We start from the raw sequence: 17,780 nt of genomic DNA, 5'->3' as shown, positions 1-17,780 counted from the left end.
ATGCCAACCCAACCCCAGTGAAGATGCAGCCATGTCGATAGAAGAATTAGCTAATGTCATTCAGGAAAGTAGTAGAATGTACACACACACACAGGCAGAAAAACTCCTGCCAGCGTACACTTGGTCTACACTAGGGGCCTCGCTTTACCCACTCACCCCCTATGGAGACCTGGTAGGGCTGAAAGAGTTAATCGTGGTAGGCAAGCGGCATGGCTGGGTTGTTGGTTCCAATGAACGATCAGAGACGGTTAAGGCATGAATGGAATTGCCTGGGAGAGTCAATAGAAGGCCAAGGACCAGACAGGAACTTCTAAGGACTGGCAGCTAGGGGAAGCAGGACATGCGGAACTGGCCTGACTGTAACTGGAAACGGAAGATGGAGGTGTTCAGAGCGGGTATAAGAACTGGCTACCAATGAGGGAAAGATGAGATGCTGGATGCTTTGGGCTACAGAGACAGGTGATGCTGCAGCATGGTAAAGTTTACATGCATGTCTTTTCCGTCCTAACCTCAGGATCTTATGACATGTTGTATTCCAGATTTTGGCGTGTTGTGAAAAAGCCATTCTGTCTCTCTGCAAAACACCTGTGCATTGCATGGCTGCCAAAGGGGAAACGTCTTGCTGCACAATGAGACACCGGGGTGATTTAGCCAGAGCGCCAGTATTTGGGTAGCGAGGCCGTGGGGCTGACTTTCATAAGAAGTGCTGGCCGAGGGCCTATCGCTACACGGGCTACCCTCCCAGAAAGGTCAGAGGCACGCTAGCCCCGTGGATCGGTGAGACGTGCAGACGTCCCAACTGAGAGCAGGCACCCGCGCTGCTGGGCGCTGCACAGACAGCGAGAGACCATTCCTGAGCCAGAGAACTTACAGCCTCACTGGACAACGGGTGGGAGGGGAAGTGATTTGCCCAGGGTCAGACAGCAGGGCAGAGGTGGGAACAGAATCCAGGTCTCCGGAGCCCCAGTGTGATGCCCCCTATGCCAGACCTTCCCTGGGAGGAGATTCCACAGCCAGCTCCATCTTCCTAGCAGGCAGTTCCCCTGACACAACCGGAGCTGCCCTCTGGCTCTTGCTGCCCCAACAGGGCAGAGTGAAGCCAAGCACTCATCACCTGCACCAACAGAGGCAGGGACCTGCTGCTCCCATGGCCACTGCCAGCTTCCCAGGCAGCACTGGCCCGAACACAACATCAAAGGATGAGCCACTGAAACTATTTGCAGGCAACAGGCTCTGCAGCCACTTCACCATGGCAACCCTGATGAGTCATTGTACTGGGGAGGAACAGGGAAGAGGAATTTCACACCCTTAGCAGTCCTGAAAGAGTAGGCAGCCTTAACTCTTTCCAAGGAGCCAGTCCCAGCCCCGGTCCTAATCTGCAGCCCCCTCTGCCATCCCAGCCCTGGGCTCCCCCCTCCCCAGCTCTGCCAGTGCCCCTCTGTGCCAATCTGCAGTCCCCTCTGCCATCCCTGCCCTGGGCTCCCAGCTCTGCTGAAGCCTCTCAATCTTGACCCACAGTTCCCCCCCCGACCCGCTTTTGCCTTCCTGATGTTGTCTTCAGAGCAGAGATGCCCATCCAGCAGTCTTGTGGACCAACATCCCTGCCCTGACAAAATCAGCCAGCTCTGAACGACCAGGCAAGGAACACAAGAGCATCTCCCCTCCACAACCTCAGGATACAGCCCCAGGGCAGAGCAAGACCATCAGTGGCCAGAGGTCTCTGGGCCAAACCAAGAACACTGCATTCACTCCAGTGTCTCACTGCTCAGCAGTTTCCAGGAGGGGGTGAATGGCTGGGATGTGCCCCGGTAGCTGGCGGAGATGCTGGTGGTGGAAGAGCTCCGTACGGAGAGCGTGGGTGGGGAGGAGTAACTAGCACCCCCTTTGGGGGAGAGGCAGCTCCCCTCAGACCCATAGATCAGAGCCAAGACCTGACCCCAGTGCTGCCTGGCTCCCACCTGGACAGTGGCCCAGGGATGGGCCAGGCCGACTCTACCCCTGGCTTTGGAGCAGTCAGGCAGCTGGGGCTGTTCTCCTGGGGGTGGCAGGGATGCTCAGTCCCAGCTCCATCACACATCCACATGGCATGTCCACCACGCCTGGCGGATACGAGTCTACATCCTGGCTGGGACCAAGTCTGGTCCCACCCTGCACCGACTGTCACAAGGGGATCAGAGCCACTAATGACCTTTGAGTCCTGCCCACTCACCTCCTTTAGCACCTGGTCCAGCAGCGCCGTGGTCTCGGGTGACACATTCCAGGGGTCCATCTCCGCCACCATCATGGAATCCAGCGTGCCCTTCTCCAGAACCACGTCGAAGGTGCCGTCTGCGAAGGCCAAGTCCCGAGCATCCATCACCACCCACTGCAGGCCCTGGCACTGGGCGTAGCGGGCTTGCATGCCCGCGATGCACACCAGAGAGTAGTCAACGCTGGTGACGTCCGTGTAGCCGAGCTGGAACAGGTCGGAGCTCAGGGCGCTGTTTCCACAGCCTGCAAAAAGGAGGATGGCCAGGTGAGAGCCAGCCGAGGCAGATGGGTCCTTGAACTACAGGGGTGGCTCCGTGACGCCCAGCAGAGCCGTGAGTGTTTTGCAGCTGGGGAGTCGGAGCCAGCTGCCCCAGCCAGCTCAGCAGGCTGTTAAGTCTGGAACCTACAGAAGACTATTCAAATGTCAGTGTTAACTGTTTCAGTGCCAGTCATTTTAGCCGCAAGATCCAGCTAATGCACTTTTCCACTGTCTGTGGATGCTGGGGCAGATCCGGAGGCAAAGGGGCTGCCATTTGCTGGGGTGCTGACCCAGGAGCTCAAGCCTTGGTCACACACAGTATCAAGTCCAGTGGGGGATGGGAGGTTGAGACTTTCCCACTGCCCCCTCCCAGCGGCTCCCCAACCCCCAGATTGGTGAGATGATAACACACATTCCCTGCCCCCCCCCACCCCCCGTAAGCTGGGGAGCATGAAGGAGACTGGCCTGTCTGTCATCACAGCTAATCCAGCAAACCCCAGCGATTTCCCTTCACTGCAGCCGGCACACAAAGCCCTCTCTGCAGCAAGCTCTGGACCAGCCTCCTCTCCCCACAGTGCACTGCGGAAGAGACAGAGCACTCAGACTGACGGGGCCCCAGCCCGGGGTCGGGGCCCAAACACTCAACAACCTGTTTCCAAACTGACTGGGGAAGCTGGATATCAAAAGTAGTAACCTCAATTTTTGTGGGGCTCACCAAAAAGGCCTGGTCTCCTCCAGTTCTGCTTTGCGATTCCAAGAGCAGTCAGTTCTGGGAGGGGGAGCGGTGGGGTGCAGCAGGGTCAAATTAACTTAGAGACAAAGCTCCACGTAATGAGCAGTTTGCAAATTCCATTTTAATGTCATGGGCGGGCAGACGTGCCCAGGCAGAGCAGCCAGAAGGACCCAAGACTCTGCTCCATCCCACAGGGCAACTGGGGACACAGATCCCAGCCCTGCTGAACTCGGTTCTCCACGGGCAGCCTGGCCAGTTTCACCATGGACAGTGACGGGTTTACAATGGCTCCAGTGGCTCCATGGAGCCAGGCCCATGCTCAGAAGGGGCCCCGGCCTGCTCCACTTGCACTGCACCCCAAGACCCTGCCGGCCTCCCCCGCCGACCACTTGCTCCCCTCGGCCTGCCCGCCGGCTGGCTGAGGGCTCATCTCTGCCCCCTGGCCAGAACCCAGTGCACCTCTGGCTCCAGGCAGTCTGTTTCCCACCACCTGTGGGGCCCCACCTGTCTCCCCAGAGCTGAGCCACCTGGGACTGGTGCAGAAGCCTTGCTAGTCTCGGCCAGGTGTGGGGGGAAAAGAGCTTGAAGGGCTTGGCTGGGGTCCCTCAAGACACACTTGCCTGGAGGGGCCCAGCCGGGGTAGGTCCTGGCCTGCCTGATTGAGCCACTCCCGAGGGGACGAGGGGACAGAGCGACTCCCAGCCCTGGCTACGCTGCCAACTCAACCCGGCAGACACAGTCGCCTCCCAGCAAGGCTGGTGAGTGCAGCCAGGAGGCAGGGCTTGCAGGAGTGGGTCTGTGGGGAGTAGCGGGAAGTGCTGGGCTGGGAAGGGGCAGGGAGGATCTGTGTGTGTTTGGGCTCTAGGGAGTTGGGGGTGCAGGCCAGTTGTGGTGGGGTTGTGATCGGGGGCCTCTGGGCAGGGGTGGTGTTGTGCAGGGCGCTGTGCATTTGTGGGTGGATCTGGGGGGGGCTCTGGCCATAGGGAGTCGAGGGGTGTTGGGTGGGGGAGCTGTGTGGTGTGACGTGGGCCTGCCCCCAAGGGGAAGGGGCATGCTGGCAGCACAGGGCTGGGCAGGCCACTGTGCATCTCGCAACTGCCGGTTTGTAAATAGTGCCCTCGCATTGGGTGGAGCAGGGCCACCCCTGCCATGCCATGTCCCATTGACTCTGGCTGGCCCCTCCTTCCGGGACTGACCTCCCTGGGCCATGCTCCATTGCCTCCCACAAAAATGGGGGGGCCCACAAAAGGTTAATCCGGCCCTGACCACGGACTAGAGGGGTTTGGCCAGGAACCCAGCACCAGGGAAGAGGGAGCAAGATTCTGCCCTGCCCCACTCCGGGTCGGGCACGTGAGAGACTCCAGTCTGGGATTTACCGGGGCCAGCCCATGTCAGAGTGGTCTGGGGCAGCGCACTCAGGGCAGCACAAACATCAGAACTGGATCCTCTGGTGACATGGAAGGGACTCGGCTGTCCCTGCCATGCCCTGGGTTTCCAACACCAGCACAGGTTCAGAGAGTGTACTACTCCCAGGGAGGTGGGGCAGGGGCATGGGCATGAAGGGCAACTCCCCCCACAGCACAGTACTGCCCCCTCCCAATACCAGGCTGGGGTGCAGACACCGGGCAGCTCCCCCAGCAACACAGCCCCCCACCCCCCGTGCCAGGCAGGGGTGCAGAGATGGGCAGATCCCTCAGATGCACAGCATTACCCAATGCCAGGCTGGGGTGCAGAGACAGTGCATCCCCCGCAGTGACGCAGCCACCCCCCCCGCCATGCCAGGCTGGGGTGCAGACACCGGGCAGCTCCCCCCAATGCCAGGTGGGGCTGCAGAGATAGGGCATCCCCCCCAGCAGCCAAGGTCTTTACTTGGTTTCTCTGACAGCTGAGTCAGTGCTGGGTGCAGCCAGTCTGTGGGTCCCTACACCCCTCCCAGGCTCCCCATTCCTGCCCCCTTCCCACCCCTTGAGCTGCATGGGGAGCCGACCCACCAGGTAGGGATGTAGCTGGGATGCAGAGGGCCACTGGCCAGTGGGCAGATTACTGCAGCCTGGCACCATCTGGCAGGCTTTAACCGATTTGGAGAGAGTGGGGGGTGGAAGGAGCATCTGCGACTCTCTAGTGCATGTGAGGCAGAGCAGGGAAGGGAACGGGCTGTCCACGCTCTCAAGGGAGCTCCCCAGCCAGCCCCACAGGGGTACATGGGAGACCAAGGCAGGGGGGAGCCTGGTATTGCCCTGCAGCAAAGGTATCTGGGACAGCCAAGCCTTGGCCAAGTGCCCTCAGACCAGGGGCTGGGGAAGCTCCCAAGCCAAGCCTCATGCAGGGGTTGCAGCTAGGCCAGGGAAGGTGTATCCCTGGGGGTCTCCCCAATGCAGAACTCCCCTCCCCAAGGCTCTCTGCCTGCTCCAGACTGGGTGAGACACTCCCTTCCCTGCTCCAGATGGGGCCTGGCCTAGCACACTCAGCCCTACCATCAGGCTTGGCTCCAGCCCGCACCCCACACCCCAGGGCTCCCCTCCTACCTTTCCTGAGCAGCCCTCAGCCTCAGGGGGATTTGGCTGCTATTAATCACAGATCGTATAGATTGATCCTGTTAGGGGATCAGGCGATTAGACCCTGTTAATCTGAACCTGCTCGGAAACTCGGGGAAAACTCCAGATTAAGGAGGCACCAGGTTAAAAGCTGCAGCAGCAGCCAGATCAGAGATGGATAAAGCACCAGGTGGAATTAAATGAAGCTTTGACTCCTCTCCTCCCGGTTAAATCCCCTGGACAGACAGGACTTCCCCGTGGCCTGCTGGGGGATCTGGTTAATTCACAGGAGAAGCACTGTGCTCAGGACAGCAAAGGGATCAGGCTAGAGAAGCAGGATGTGATGGGCATTGTCCACCCCCACCCCGCAATCACGCCCAAAGGCTTTACAAACCAAGACAAAACCATGCGCCACGTAACTCACGGGGAGCGTGTTTATAAGAGCAGGACAGTGGGGTGGGAGGAGGTATTGTTTCATATTCTCTGTGTATATATAAAGTCTGCTGCAGTTTCCACGGTATGCATCTGATGAAGTGAGCTGTAGCTCACGAAAGCTCATGCTCAAATAAATTGGTTAGTCTCTAAGGTGCCACAAGTACTCCTTTTCTTTTTGCGAATACAGACTAACACGGCTGTTACTCTGAAACCACACTGGGTCAGACCATGGTCCATCTTGCCCTGCTTCCTATCTCCGTCCGTGGCCAGTATCAGAGCTGCAGGGGACTGTACAGAACAGGGTAATTATGGAGGGATCCATGTCTTCCCCTCCTGGCAGTCAGAGGTTATGGGATGCCCCGAGCATTGGGGGGTGCCCCTGAACCTTGGCTTGTAGTCATTTGTGGCCCTATCCTCCATGAACTTATCTAGGTTTTTTTAACCTAGTTCTACTGTTGGTCTTCACAACATTCCCTGGCAAGGAGTTCCACAGGTGAATAGTGCATTGATTCTCCAGAGGCACGGATTGGCCAAAATGACCAGGTTCCTCACCCTAGGCAAGGCTGTGCTCCCCTGCACTCTGACAGTGAGGCCAGAAGGCAATCACCTCCTGCAGAGAGACTGGCCGTAGAGTACACCTAGCAGTCCCCGCACCCAGCCCACCCACTCATCTCTTCTAGACAGAGACACCCGGTCTTGGGGCGAAGGCTTCAAGTGATGGAGAATCCCCCCCACATTCCTCATTGGCTACGCCCCCCAACTTAGCTAATGTTAGCACTTACCACTAGGAAGTGCCGACCAAAGCCAGGCTGCTGCTAACATTGTGATAGACAGCAGCTAAGTGTGTCTCAGTGTTTCCTTGTGCTCCCGTCTGTCCACGTCCATCTGTCATTTCTTGTCTTATACTTAGATTGGAAGCTCTTTGGGGCAGGGACCACCGTTTGTACAGCTCCTAGCACCACAGAGTCTTGGTGCATGACCAGGGCTCCGAGGCGCTGGGGTCAGAAAAATAAGAACGCGTTGGCAATTCATGCCCAGATGCCAGGACTGGGCTTTAAAAGCAGAACCTAGAATTCAACCATCCCGCCCTGTGCATTGTCATGCCATGCAGGTCAGCCCCTCTGCCACACAACTGGGTGTTCCAGCCTCCTCCTCCAGGCTCTGCTCTTTGTACTCTGGATTGGCAGACGTTGCGCTGGTGAAGACCCCCTGGCTTCTCAGCCCTTTGGCCCGGCCCTTTGTCCTGGCATCCTCGCGGGGGAACAGCTCTTCGTTGTTAACTGGGTCAAGCCAAGGTTTCCACCCAGATCAGTTATCAGCCAGCAAATCCCTCCAGAGCCCTCGCCTATTGTCTGTGAGGGGCCTTGCTGGTGGAGACGTGTTCTGATCAGAGCCCTTGTGCCCATCTCAACAGCTGGCCCAAGCGTAGAGGCGCCCTGCCTGCGCACCACCAGGTGCGGGGCATCAGTCGTCCCTCCTCCACCCGGCCCACGGCAGTCATGGGACAGTTCGACGTTCACAGCAGGAGTCAGCTGTTTGCAGCATCAGGTTCAGTCGTGCGCCAGACATCCGAGTCACAAGCCTGCAACGGCTGCCCCCACTCAGGTCTCACCTCCTGCACTGCCCAGCCAAGCAGCAAAGACCCCCCTTGCTAGGCATCCCCAGCACCTGGGCCACGATGCTCTGTGGTTTGCTGCTCAGCTAGTGTGGCAGCAGGTCACCCCCACTGCTGGGTCATTTCTTAAGTGTCCAACCATCCTGCATTAACAGCAACACCGATCTTCTGTTCCACTTTTCCTCCATTTAGCCACCTGCAGCTTGTGGGGGATGAGGGAGGCTAGCTCAGTGGTCAGAGTGCCAGCCCGGTACCTGGGAGACCTGGGTTCTAGACCCTGCTGTTCCAGACATCTCATGGGCCCTTGGCCAAGTCTCAGTCTTTGTGCCTCAATTCCCAGACTGCAATGAGGGGATAAAAGCCCTGCCCGGCCTCACAGGGGTGACAGCAGCGTAAATACACAAGTGTGTGGCCCGGTTACTACGCTACCTCCGAAGATGCTAACAAAACATACAGCGAACCAATGCACTGGCTCCACCATGCTATGGGGACAGCAGCCACGGCACCATGTTTGAGCAAGTCCCGGATACCTAGGTGCTGCCTTTTCCATTTGGAAGTAGTCGCAGCCGCCGAGGGCTCTCACCCATCTGCCCCCCCGCCACACTGTGGAACAGCCAGACTTCACGTTCCAACTTAAGGGCTGCCAGCACTTGGAAACTCATGAATGAAGAGGCCCCTTTAATTGGAAGAAGCAGCTGCAGCTCTACCAACCCCCAGCCAAAGCCAAGGGCTGCTGGAAACTGGCTCCCGCCATCACAGAGCACTTCCGGCGCTGTGCTGATGCCAGGGCTCTGCCCGAGCCAGCACAGAGAAACGGATGTCCTGATGGCGCACCCTCGCCGTAGGAAGTGCAGGTCACCAACGTTCTCCTCCCTTTAGGGATGGGGCATTCTTGCCTCTCAGACCTCCAAAGGCCAACGGCGCTTTCGTAGCTTCCCCTGAAACATAGCGTTCAGTCTAGATGTGAGATACGGGCCAGGCTAGTTCCCTCTGGATCTGTCTACACTGCAATAAAACAGCTGCAGCCGGCCCGTGTCAGCTGACTCGGGCTGGGGCTATAAAACTGCAGGGTAGACACTGGGGCTTGGGCTGTAGCCCAGCCTCTGGGACCCTGCGAGGATCCCGGTCTACACTGCAATTTTATAACCCTGTGAGCTCAAGTCAGCTGGCACAGGCTGGGCATGGCTGTTTCATTGCAGCATAGACGGATCTTCAAAGATTTTATTGCTCAGAATAAAGGGCACCGGCAACAGCTCTGGATACCCTCCCTCAATGCAGTCGGCACACACGGATTGTCAGCAAATTCACCGGCCAAGGTGAGAGACGTGTAGCATAAACTGATGTGCAACTCCGCGATACGCAGACAGCGCATGCCAGCCGGCTCTTCCATGGCTGTTCTCAGGTCCCAAGCCCACGGTTCGCAGCGTATTGTTGCAAGCAAGGACTGTACTCTCATTTGAAGCCTTTTTGGGTCTGTCTATACTGCAGTGCAAGCCCAGGGTTAGCAGAACTCGACCTAGCAGACCCTGGGCTTGAGCATCTAAACACGTTTGTAAGACCAGGAACAATTGAACCTGGGGCTCCAGCATCTACCCTGCATTTTGCAGGCCTGAGTCCAACCACCCACAACTGAGACTTCCCAGCACCCTCGCAAAACGCATTCCCCACAGCCCTTTGTTCGTGATGCAGAGCAGGAAAACTTTACTGTCCAAACATGAATCTCCAGAGGACACAGAAGGCCAGCCCGTGGTATTTTTTTGGCAGACCCCCAGAGCAGGAGTCCAGTGCGGCTGTATTTACACTGTAAAGCAATAGGGCTTGAACCCTAGGCCCCAATTTGGCTCAGGCACAAACCCTCCACCCCATGGGGTCCTGGGATGCTGGATCCAAGCCCTGGATTGGTGCAATTTGCATGTAAATGGAACGGGAGGGTTAGGCTTGAGTCTGAGTTCAAACCCTGGTTTCACGCTGCCATGTAGACGTACTCTGAGGGGCGAATTCAGGAGGAATTCTTCCCGCTTGGAGGTGAGACGGTTCCTCAGTCAACATCAGAAAATGCCTTGATTGTTACTGCACAGAAGCCTCTGGACGGGAATCTAAAGCTCACCCTTACCAGCACTTTGCTCTTCCATTGCCCTTGTCACCCGTAGAGCTCCAAGCCCTTCACAAAGGAGGTCAGTATCATTTCCGGGGAGCGGGGGCTGGGGGGAGAACCGGTGCAGAGTCCCTGATGTGTCGCAAGCCCTCAGTCCCATCTTCCACTCTGACCACCCAGGAAGGTGGGGAGGCTTCTGACGCTTTGCCTGGTCCATCCCACTAGAGCGGCGGGGGAGGGACGGCCACATATAAAGCCAGACCAATGGCTGTCTCTAGGGACTTCCTCTGGTCTGCTCCAAACGCCAGGGCTCTAGGAAGTGCAGGGAGGAGCCCCCAAGGGAGCACCTGGCCCTGCCCTTCGTCCTGTCACTGCAGAGAAAGGGGAGGATGATTGAAGTGGGATTAGCAGGGAGCCAACATTTCCTATGGCCTGAGGAGAGACCCTGCAGGAGGTCTGAGCCCCCTGCTGCTGGACACCTCTCCCGGAGGGGGAAGAGGAAGATGGTGGGAATGGCAGCAGATCCTGAGCACATTTGGGGAGAGGGGACACAGGACAGACTGGGGACCAGCCCTGGGTAAGTGATCATAGGCTGGGGCGGGGAGACCCATCCCTGATGCAGGGATTCAGGGCCTCTGCAAAACCCCCATTCCTCCCTTGAGCACAGAGCCCACAAGGGAGAGTCGCTGCTCAGTCCCAGCCCCGCCTGGAGTAACCTCAGACCTAGCCAGCAGCAGGACACAGCTCCCACCACACAGCCCAGGTGGAGCCCAGCCCTCGCAGAGCAATCCCAGCTTGGCTTGGGCGAAGTGAGCCCCCAGATCCTCGCTGCCAGGCACAGGTGCCGCAGCTCTAGCCCAGTGACAATACCCAGGGGCCACAGGGGCAGTGAACTCCCTCCCACGGACGTTCCCCTTCCAAAGGCTGCCCCATGGTAGCCTCCGCGTGCCGTAGGCTGGGGACTACTGGGGGTGGGGGTTCAGGACTCCTGGGTTCTCTCCCATTTCCTCTCCGCCTCAGCTCTCCCCATGGGCCCTGGGCTCGCTGCAGGCGGAGGAGGGCAGCGTGAGCTCTTCTGCTAAAGCGAGGCCTCAGAGGACAGCAGAGGGGTGAGCGCGAAGCCCTGCTGGGTACAGCACCCACCGGGACCCGGCTGGGGCTCTCGGGTAGAAACTCCCAGGCATCCCCACGGCTCTCGGGTGCAACAGACAGGAGTGCAAGAGTCTCATTAGCAAAGCATGCTGGGAAAGAGCAGCAGGCTTTCCCCAGAGATGCTTGAGGGGAGGCAGGGAAGAGGGGCCAGAGAGCAAGGAGACGCAAAGGAGACCAGCCCTAAGCCAGCTCACAGAGGCAGCCCCAACGGCCCAGGGCCTCCCTCACCCCGGGCTCTGCACTCGCCCACATCAGGGCCAGAGTCCAGCATCCTCAGCCTCACTCGAAAGAGCCATGCTGCCCCCTGGTGGTGCTCAGGAGGAATTGGCAGGTACTTGTTTTCTAGAGGTTACCTCTGCAGCAGAAATTCAGGGGTCTCCAATGCACCCCCTGCTGCCAAGGCTGCCCTGGAATAAGCGGGCCCTTGATGGCTTCACAGACGGATATGGTGTAAACACACACAGGCTGCAGCTCTGATCTATGGAATGGGGCGCTCAGGCTGTAGGCCAGAGGCCTGCTTCCCCCATAGAGTCTTGGGAGGACAGGGGAATAAGGGGTGGGCTGGCACATATGGACGTCACCTTAGAGGGATAAGCTACACAAGCCAAGCTGGCATCTTACAGCCCCTTTGCTCCACAAACAGCTTCCTCCTTGGAACGAGGATCCGCACAAGCCCCAAACCACTCACTCGCCCTGCTGGGCCAGTGGCCTGGCTCAAGACCTGCCTGGCACCGACAATGAACATCAGCAAGGGATGTGGCTGAACCAGAGCTGGGCATGGCATGTCCTTGGCTACACTTGCAGCCACATCATGCTCTGTGCCCACCCACCTGCATGTTTCAGAGTAGCAGCCGTGTTAGTCTGTATCTGCAAAAAGAAAAGGAGAACTTGTGGCACCTTAGAGACTAACAAATTTATTTGAGCATAAGCTTCCATGAGCTACAGCTCACTTCATCAGATGCATGCAGTGCATTTCCACTGAATGCATCCAATGAAGTGAGCTGTAGCTCATGAAAGCTTATGCTCAAATAAATTTGTTAGTCTCTAAGGTGCCACAAGTCCTCCTTTTCCACCTGCATGTGTTACTGACACCCACTGTCAGCAAAGGGCATTTCCTGTAGCATAGACCAGCCTTATTAAGAGAGCAGTGAATGACTAGCCAGATGGGTATTCCACAGCCCCTGCTCTATCTGGCTAGTCATTCACTGCTCTCTTAATAAGGCTGGTCTATGCTACAGGAAATGCCCTTTGCTGACAGTGGGTGTCAGTAACACATGCAGGTGGAAAAGGAGGACTTGTGGCACCTTAGAGACTAACAAATTTATTTGAGCATAAGCTTTCATGAGCTACAGCTCACTTCATTGGATGCATTCAGTGGAAATGCACTGCATGCATCTGATGAAGTGAGCTGTAGCTCATGGAAGCTTATGCTCAAATAAATTTGTTAGTCTCTAAGGTGCCACAAGTCCTCCTTTTCCACCTGCATGTGTTACTGACACCCACTGTCAGCAAAGGGCATTTCCTGTAGCATAGACCAGCCTTATTAAGAGAGCAGTGAATGACTAGCCAGATAGAGCAGGGGCTGTGGAATACCCAAGGATGGAAGGGGGGCGGGGGGAGAAAAGAGGAGAACAGTTAGAACACACCCACACCTAACACCATCTCAGGACATGTAGGAATACAGGCCACATTAGCCCTAGGTGAGCTACGGTTTTAAATTGAGTTTGGATCTTAGCATGAGTGACTGGCCCAAAGCACGTGACCAAAAAAAGAAATCATGAGAAAGGAGGACTGTTTGTGTTAAACACGTAGTGACCCTTTGGAATAGCAGCATTCCCCGATTTAAGGTTTGGGCTAAGCAACAGGACTAAAGAAAACATGGTTAATTGGGCACCAGGTGCAGTGAATAATTGGTTAGAAACGCTTAGTGCAGTAGTCAGGGACAAAATATGGCAAAGTGAGAGACGGGGAAAAACCTTGACGAGCAGAGTGCAGCCCTAAACTGCTTCCACTGACTTTAGCTAAGGTCCAATCACCAGCAGAGACATTGCTTGCTTGTTAGCAAGCTTTTTGAGTGCTCAGAGCTTTCCCTTGCCCCTCTGGGGGAAGACAGCTCCTGGGCCTGACCTGGCTGGAGTATTCGGGGGATGCTGATCACTGTAGAGAGCGAGAGTGTGCATGGTGATATGCTGCTGCTGGACTGAAATATACCATGTGGTCTGTTTGCGGACCATGTGTGACTGTTGGATGCTGAGCCTAGCAGCCTGCTAGGCAAGGCTGAGAGCTTCTTAACAAGGCTTTTTGAACAGGAGCAGCTAACAGGGGAATGTTCTGAGGTAGTTTAGAGGGGGTATGGGGGCTACATACACTAACATTCCTTAAACTTAAGCCAAAAAACACCCCCCCCCCATAAAAGCAAAACAAAGGAACAAGCTGCTGGAGTAAAAAAGAGAATGCAGGCAGAAGTCCAGCAACAGAGTAGGGTCTACCCAGTTTATTGCACCCAATGCAGCATGTATGATTACCTGCCCTTTGGACAGGTGGTGTATGTATGCATTCTGTGCAAGGAGCTCCTGGCCCTCAGAGACTGTGTACAGCCTTTGGAGACCAGGGTGGCTGAGCTGGAGGAGCGAAGGGAGACAGAGAGGTACATAGATGAGACTTTCTGGGACACAGTAGAACGGTCCCACCCCTGGCCTGAGAGCCTCTTTGCTGTTGAGGAAGATGAAAGCCTCAGGGAAGGAGAACACCCAATGGAGCAGAGGAAAACGATGCCATAGTTGGGACCCTCCTTCCAGATGATGATGTGGTATCCTCTTGCACTGAGGATACCTCTCCGGGGGAGGGAACTCCAGCTATTAGGAAGAGACAGGTATTAGTAATGGGCGGTTCGATCATTAGAAACATAGATAGCTGGGTTTGCAATGACCATGAGAACGGCATGGTGACTTGCCTGCCTGGTGCGAAGGTTGCGGATCTCTCGAGACATCTAGATGACTTATGTGTAGTGCTGGAGAGGAGCTGGTGGTCGTGGTACATGTAGGTACCAGTGACATAGGGAGGGATAGGAGAGAGATCCCGGAGGCCAAATTTAAGCTGCTGGGTAAGAGATTGAAGTCCAGGACCTCCATAGTAGCATTATCCGAAATGCTTCCATGAACAGGGCCAGTTAGACAGGCAGAACTGCAGGGTCTCAATGCGTGGATGAGATGATGGTGTACGGAGGAGGGGTTTACATTTATTAGGAACTGGGGAAACTTTGGGGAAAGGGGGAGCCTATACAGGAAGGATGGGCTCCACCTAAACCAAAATGGAACCAAATTGCTTGCACGTAACATTAAAAAGGTCTTGAGCAGTTTTTAAACTAAGGGCTGGGGGAAAGCCAACATGTGCAGAGGAGCACGTGATTTGGACAGAGACATCCCTTAGAGAATCTCCATTAATAGATCCTCCCCATGTCCGAGTAATGAGGAGAGGATGGAAGATGATAAAATGTAGGGAGGATCTGATGACAGAGTCAAATGAAAAAAAAAAAAAAAGAGACCCATTCATTTACATCATGTAATGGCAGACAGCTAAAAAGTGACAAGTTTATAAAGTGCTTATATACCAGTGCTAGAAGTTTAAATAGTAAGATGGGCGAGTAGAGTGCCTCGTATTAAATGAGGATATTGATATAATAGGCCTCACAGAGACTTGGTGGAATGAGGATAATCAATGGGACCCAGTAATACCAGGGTACAAAATATATCGGAAGGACAGAACTGGTCGTGCTGGTGGGGGAGTGGCACTACACATGAAAGAAAGCATAGAATCAAATAAATTAAAAAATCTTAAATGAACTAAATTGTACCATAGAATCTCTATGGATAGTAATTCCAAGCTCTAATAAGAATATAGCAGTAGGGATATACTACAGACCACCCGACCAGGATGATGATAGTGACTGTGAAATGCTCAGGGAGATCAGAGAGGCTATTAAAACAAAACACAATAATAATGGGGGATTTCAACCATCCCCATATTGACTGGGTACATGTCACCTCAGGACGGGATGCAGAGGTGAAGTTTGACACCTTAAATGACGGCTTCTTGGAGCAGCTAGTCCCGGAACCCACGAGAGACAATTCTTGATTTAGTTCTAAGTGGAGCAAGAGGTGAATATAGCTGGACCCCTTGGTAATAGTGACCGTAATATAATTAGATTTAGCATCCCTGTCGTGGGGAAAACCACCACAGCAGCCCAACACTGTAGCATTTATTTTCAGAAAGGGGAACTACACAAAACTGAGGAGGTTAGTGAAACACAAATTAAAAAGGTACAGCGCCAAAAGTGAAATCCCTGCAAGCTGCATGGGAACATTTTAAAGGCACCATAATAGAGGCTCAACTTAAATGTACACCCCAAATTAAAAAAAACACACTAGGAGAACCAAAGAAGTGCCAGTGTGAATAAACAAAGTAAAAGACACAATGAGAGGCAAAAAGGCTTCCTTTAAAAAAGTGGAAGTTAACTCCTAGTGAGGAAAATAGAAAGGAGCATGAACTCTGGCAAATGAAGTGTAAAAAATATAATTAGGAAGACCAAAAAAGAATTTGAAGAACAGCTAGCCAAAGACTCAAAAAGTAATAGCAAAAAATGTTTTAAGTACATCAGAAGCAGGAAGCCTGCTAAATAACCAGTGGGGCCACTGGACGATCGAGATGCTAAAGGAGCACTCAAGGACAATAAGGCCATTGCGGAGAAACCAAATTAATTCTTTGCATCGGACTTCACAGCTGAGAAAGTGAGGGAGATTCCCAAACCTCAGCCATCCTTTTTAGGTGACAAATCTGAGGAACTATCCCAGATTGAGGTGTCATTAGAGGAGGTTTTGGAACAAATTGATAAACTAAACAGTAATAAGTCACCAGGACCAGATGGGATTCACTCAAGAGTTCTGAAGAAACTCAAATGTGAAATTGCAGAACTACTAACTGTAGTCTGCAACCTATCATTTAAATCAGCTTCTGTACCAAATGACTGGAGGATAGCTAATGTGACACCAATTTTTAAAAAGGACTCCAGAGGTTATCCCGGCAATTACAGGCCAGTAAGCCTGACTTCAGCATCAGGCAAACTCGTTGAAACTATAGTAAAGAACAAAATTGTCAGACACATGGATGAACATAATTTGTTGGGAAGAGTCAACATGGTTTTTGTAAATGGAAAGCATGCATCAACAATCTACTAGAATTCTCTGAGGGGGTCAACAAGCATGTGGACTAGGGGGATTCAGTGGATATAGTGTACTTAGATTTTCAGAAAGTCTTTGTCAAGGTCCCTCACCAAAGCCTCTTATGCAAAGTAAGCTGTCATAGGATAAGAGGGAAGGTCTTCTCATGGATTGGTAACGGGGTAAAAGATAGGAAACAAAGGGTAGGAATAAATGGTCAGTTTTCAGAATGGAGAGAGGTAAATAGTGGTGTCCCTCAGGGGTCTGTACTGGGCCCAGTCCTATTCAACATATTCATAAATGATCTCGAAAAAGGGTAAACAGTGAGGTAGCAAAATTTGCAGATGACACAAAACTACTCAAGATTGTTAAGTCCCAGGCAGACTGTGAAGAGCTACAAAAGGATCTCTCAAAACTGGGTGACTGGGCAACAAAATGGCAGATGAAATTCAGTGTTGGTAAATGCAAAGTAATGCACATTGGAAAACAATCCTAACTATACCTATAAAATGATGGGCTCTAAAGTAGCTGTTACCACTCAAGAGAGATCTTGGAGTCATTGTGGATAGTTCTCTGAAAACATCCCCTCAGTGTGCAGCGGCAGTCAAAAAAGCGAACAGAATGTTGGGAATCATTAAGAAAGGGATAGATAAGACAGAAAACATCGTATTGCCCCTATATAAATCCATGGTACACCCATATCTTGAATACTGTGGGCAGATGTGGTCGCCCCATCTCAAAAAAGATACTGGAACAAGTTCAGAAAACGGCAACAAAAATTATTAGGGGTATGGAACGGCTGCCATAAGAGGAGAGATTAATAAGACTGGGACTTTTCAGCTTGGAAAAGAGACAACTAAGGGGATATGATAGAGGTCTATAAAACCATGACTGGTGTGGAGAAAGTAAATAAGGAAGTATTATTTACTCCTTCTCCTAACACAAGAACTAGGGGTCACCCAATAAAATTAATAGGCAGCGGGTTTAAAACAAAAGGAAGTATTTTTTGCACACAATGCACAGTCAACCTGTGGAACTCTTTGCCAGAGGATGTTGTGAAGGCCAAGACTATAACAGGGCTCAAAAAATAACTAGATAAGTTCATGGAGGATAGGTCCATCAGTGGCCATTAGGCAGGAATGGTGTCCTTAGCCTCTGTTTGCCAAAAGCTGGGAATGGGCAACAGGGGACGGATCACTTGATGATCACCTGCTCTGTTCATTCCCTCTGTGGCACCTGGCATTGACCACTGTCAGAAGACAGAACACTGGGCTAGATGGACTTTTGGTCTGACTCAGTACGGCTGTTCTTATGTTCCTGGTGGTAGAATCTGATTATGTTGATATTTTGGATGTAACCAATGCCAAGTGGCCTTTGGACTAATAAAGGAATGCTTGTGTGGAAACTGAGTCATTGTAAAACCTTAATAAACTTACCAGGGTGTCAGGGTTCCTTCCCCACTCTGAACTCTGGGGTACAGATGTGGGGAAC

General features: G+C 53.6%; 1 protein-coding gene across 1 annotated transcript in view; it reads right to left on the bottom strand.

Annotated features, from left to right (window-relative positions):
• The window catches only part of EEF1AKMT4 (EEF1A lysine methyltransferase 4), a 31,488-nt gene that overhangs the window by 10,873 nt on the left and 2,835 nt on the right, over positions 1 to 17,780 (bottom strand). The window contains exon 2 of the mRNA XM_077826550.1: positions 2,210 to 2,493. Coding sequence (XP_077682676.1) covers positions 2,210 to 2,493 — 284 coding nt within the window. The remainder of the gene's footprint in view (positions 1 to 2,209; positions 2,494 to 17,780) is intronic.

This window comes from Eretmochelys imbricata, chromosome 9, assembly GCF_965152235.1.
Source record: "Eretmochelys imbricata isolate rEreImb1 chromosome 9, rEreImb1.hap1, whole genome shotgun sequence".
Classification (NCBI taxonomy): domain Eukaryota; kingdom Metazoa; phylum Chordata; order Testudines; family Cheloniidae; genus Eretmochelys; species Eretmochelys imbricata.
This window is presented reverse-complemented; position numbering and strand designations above follow the sequence as displayed.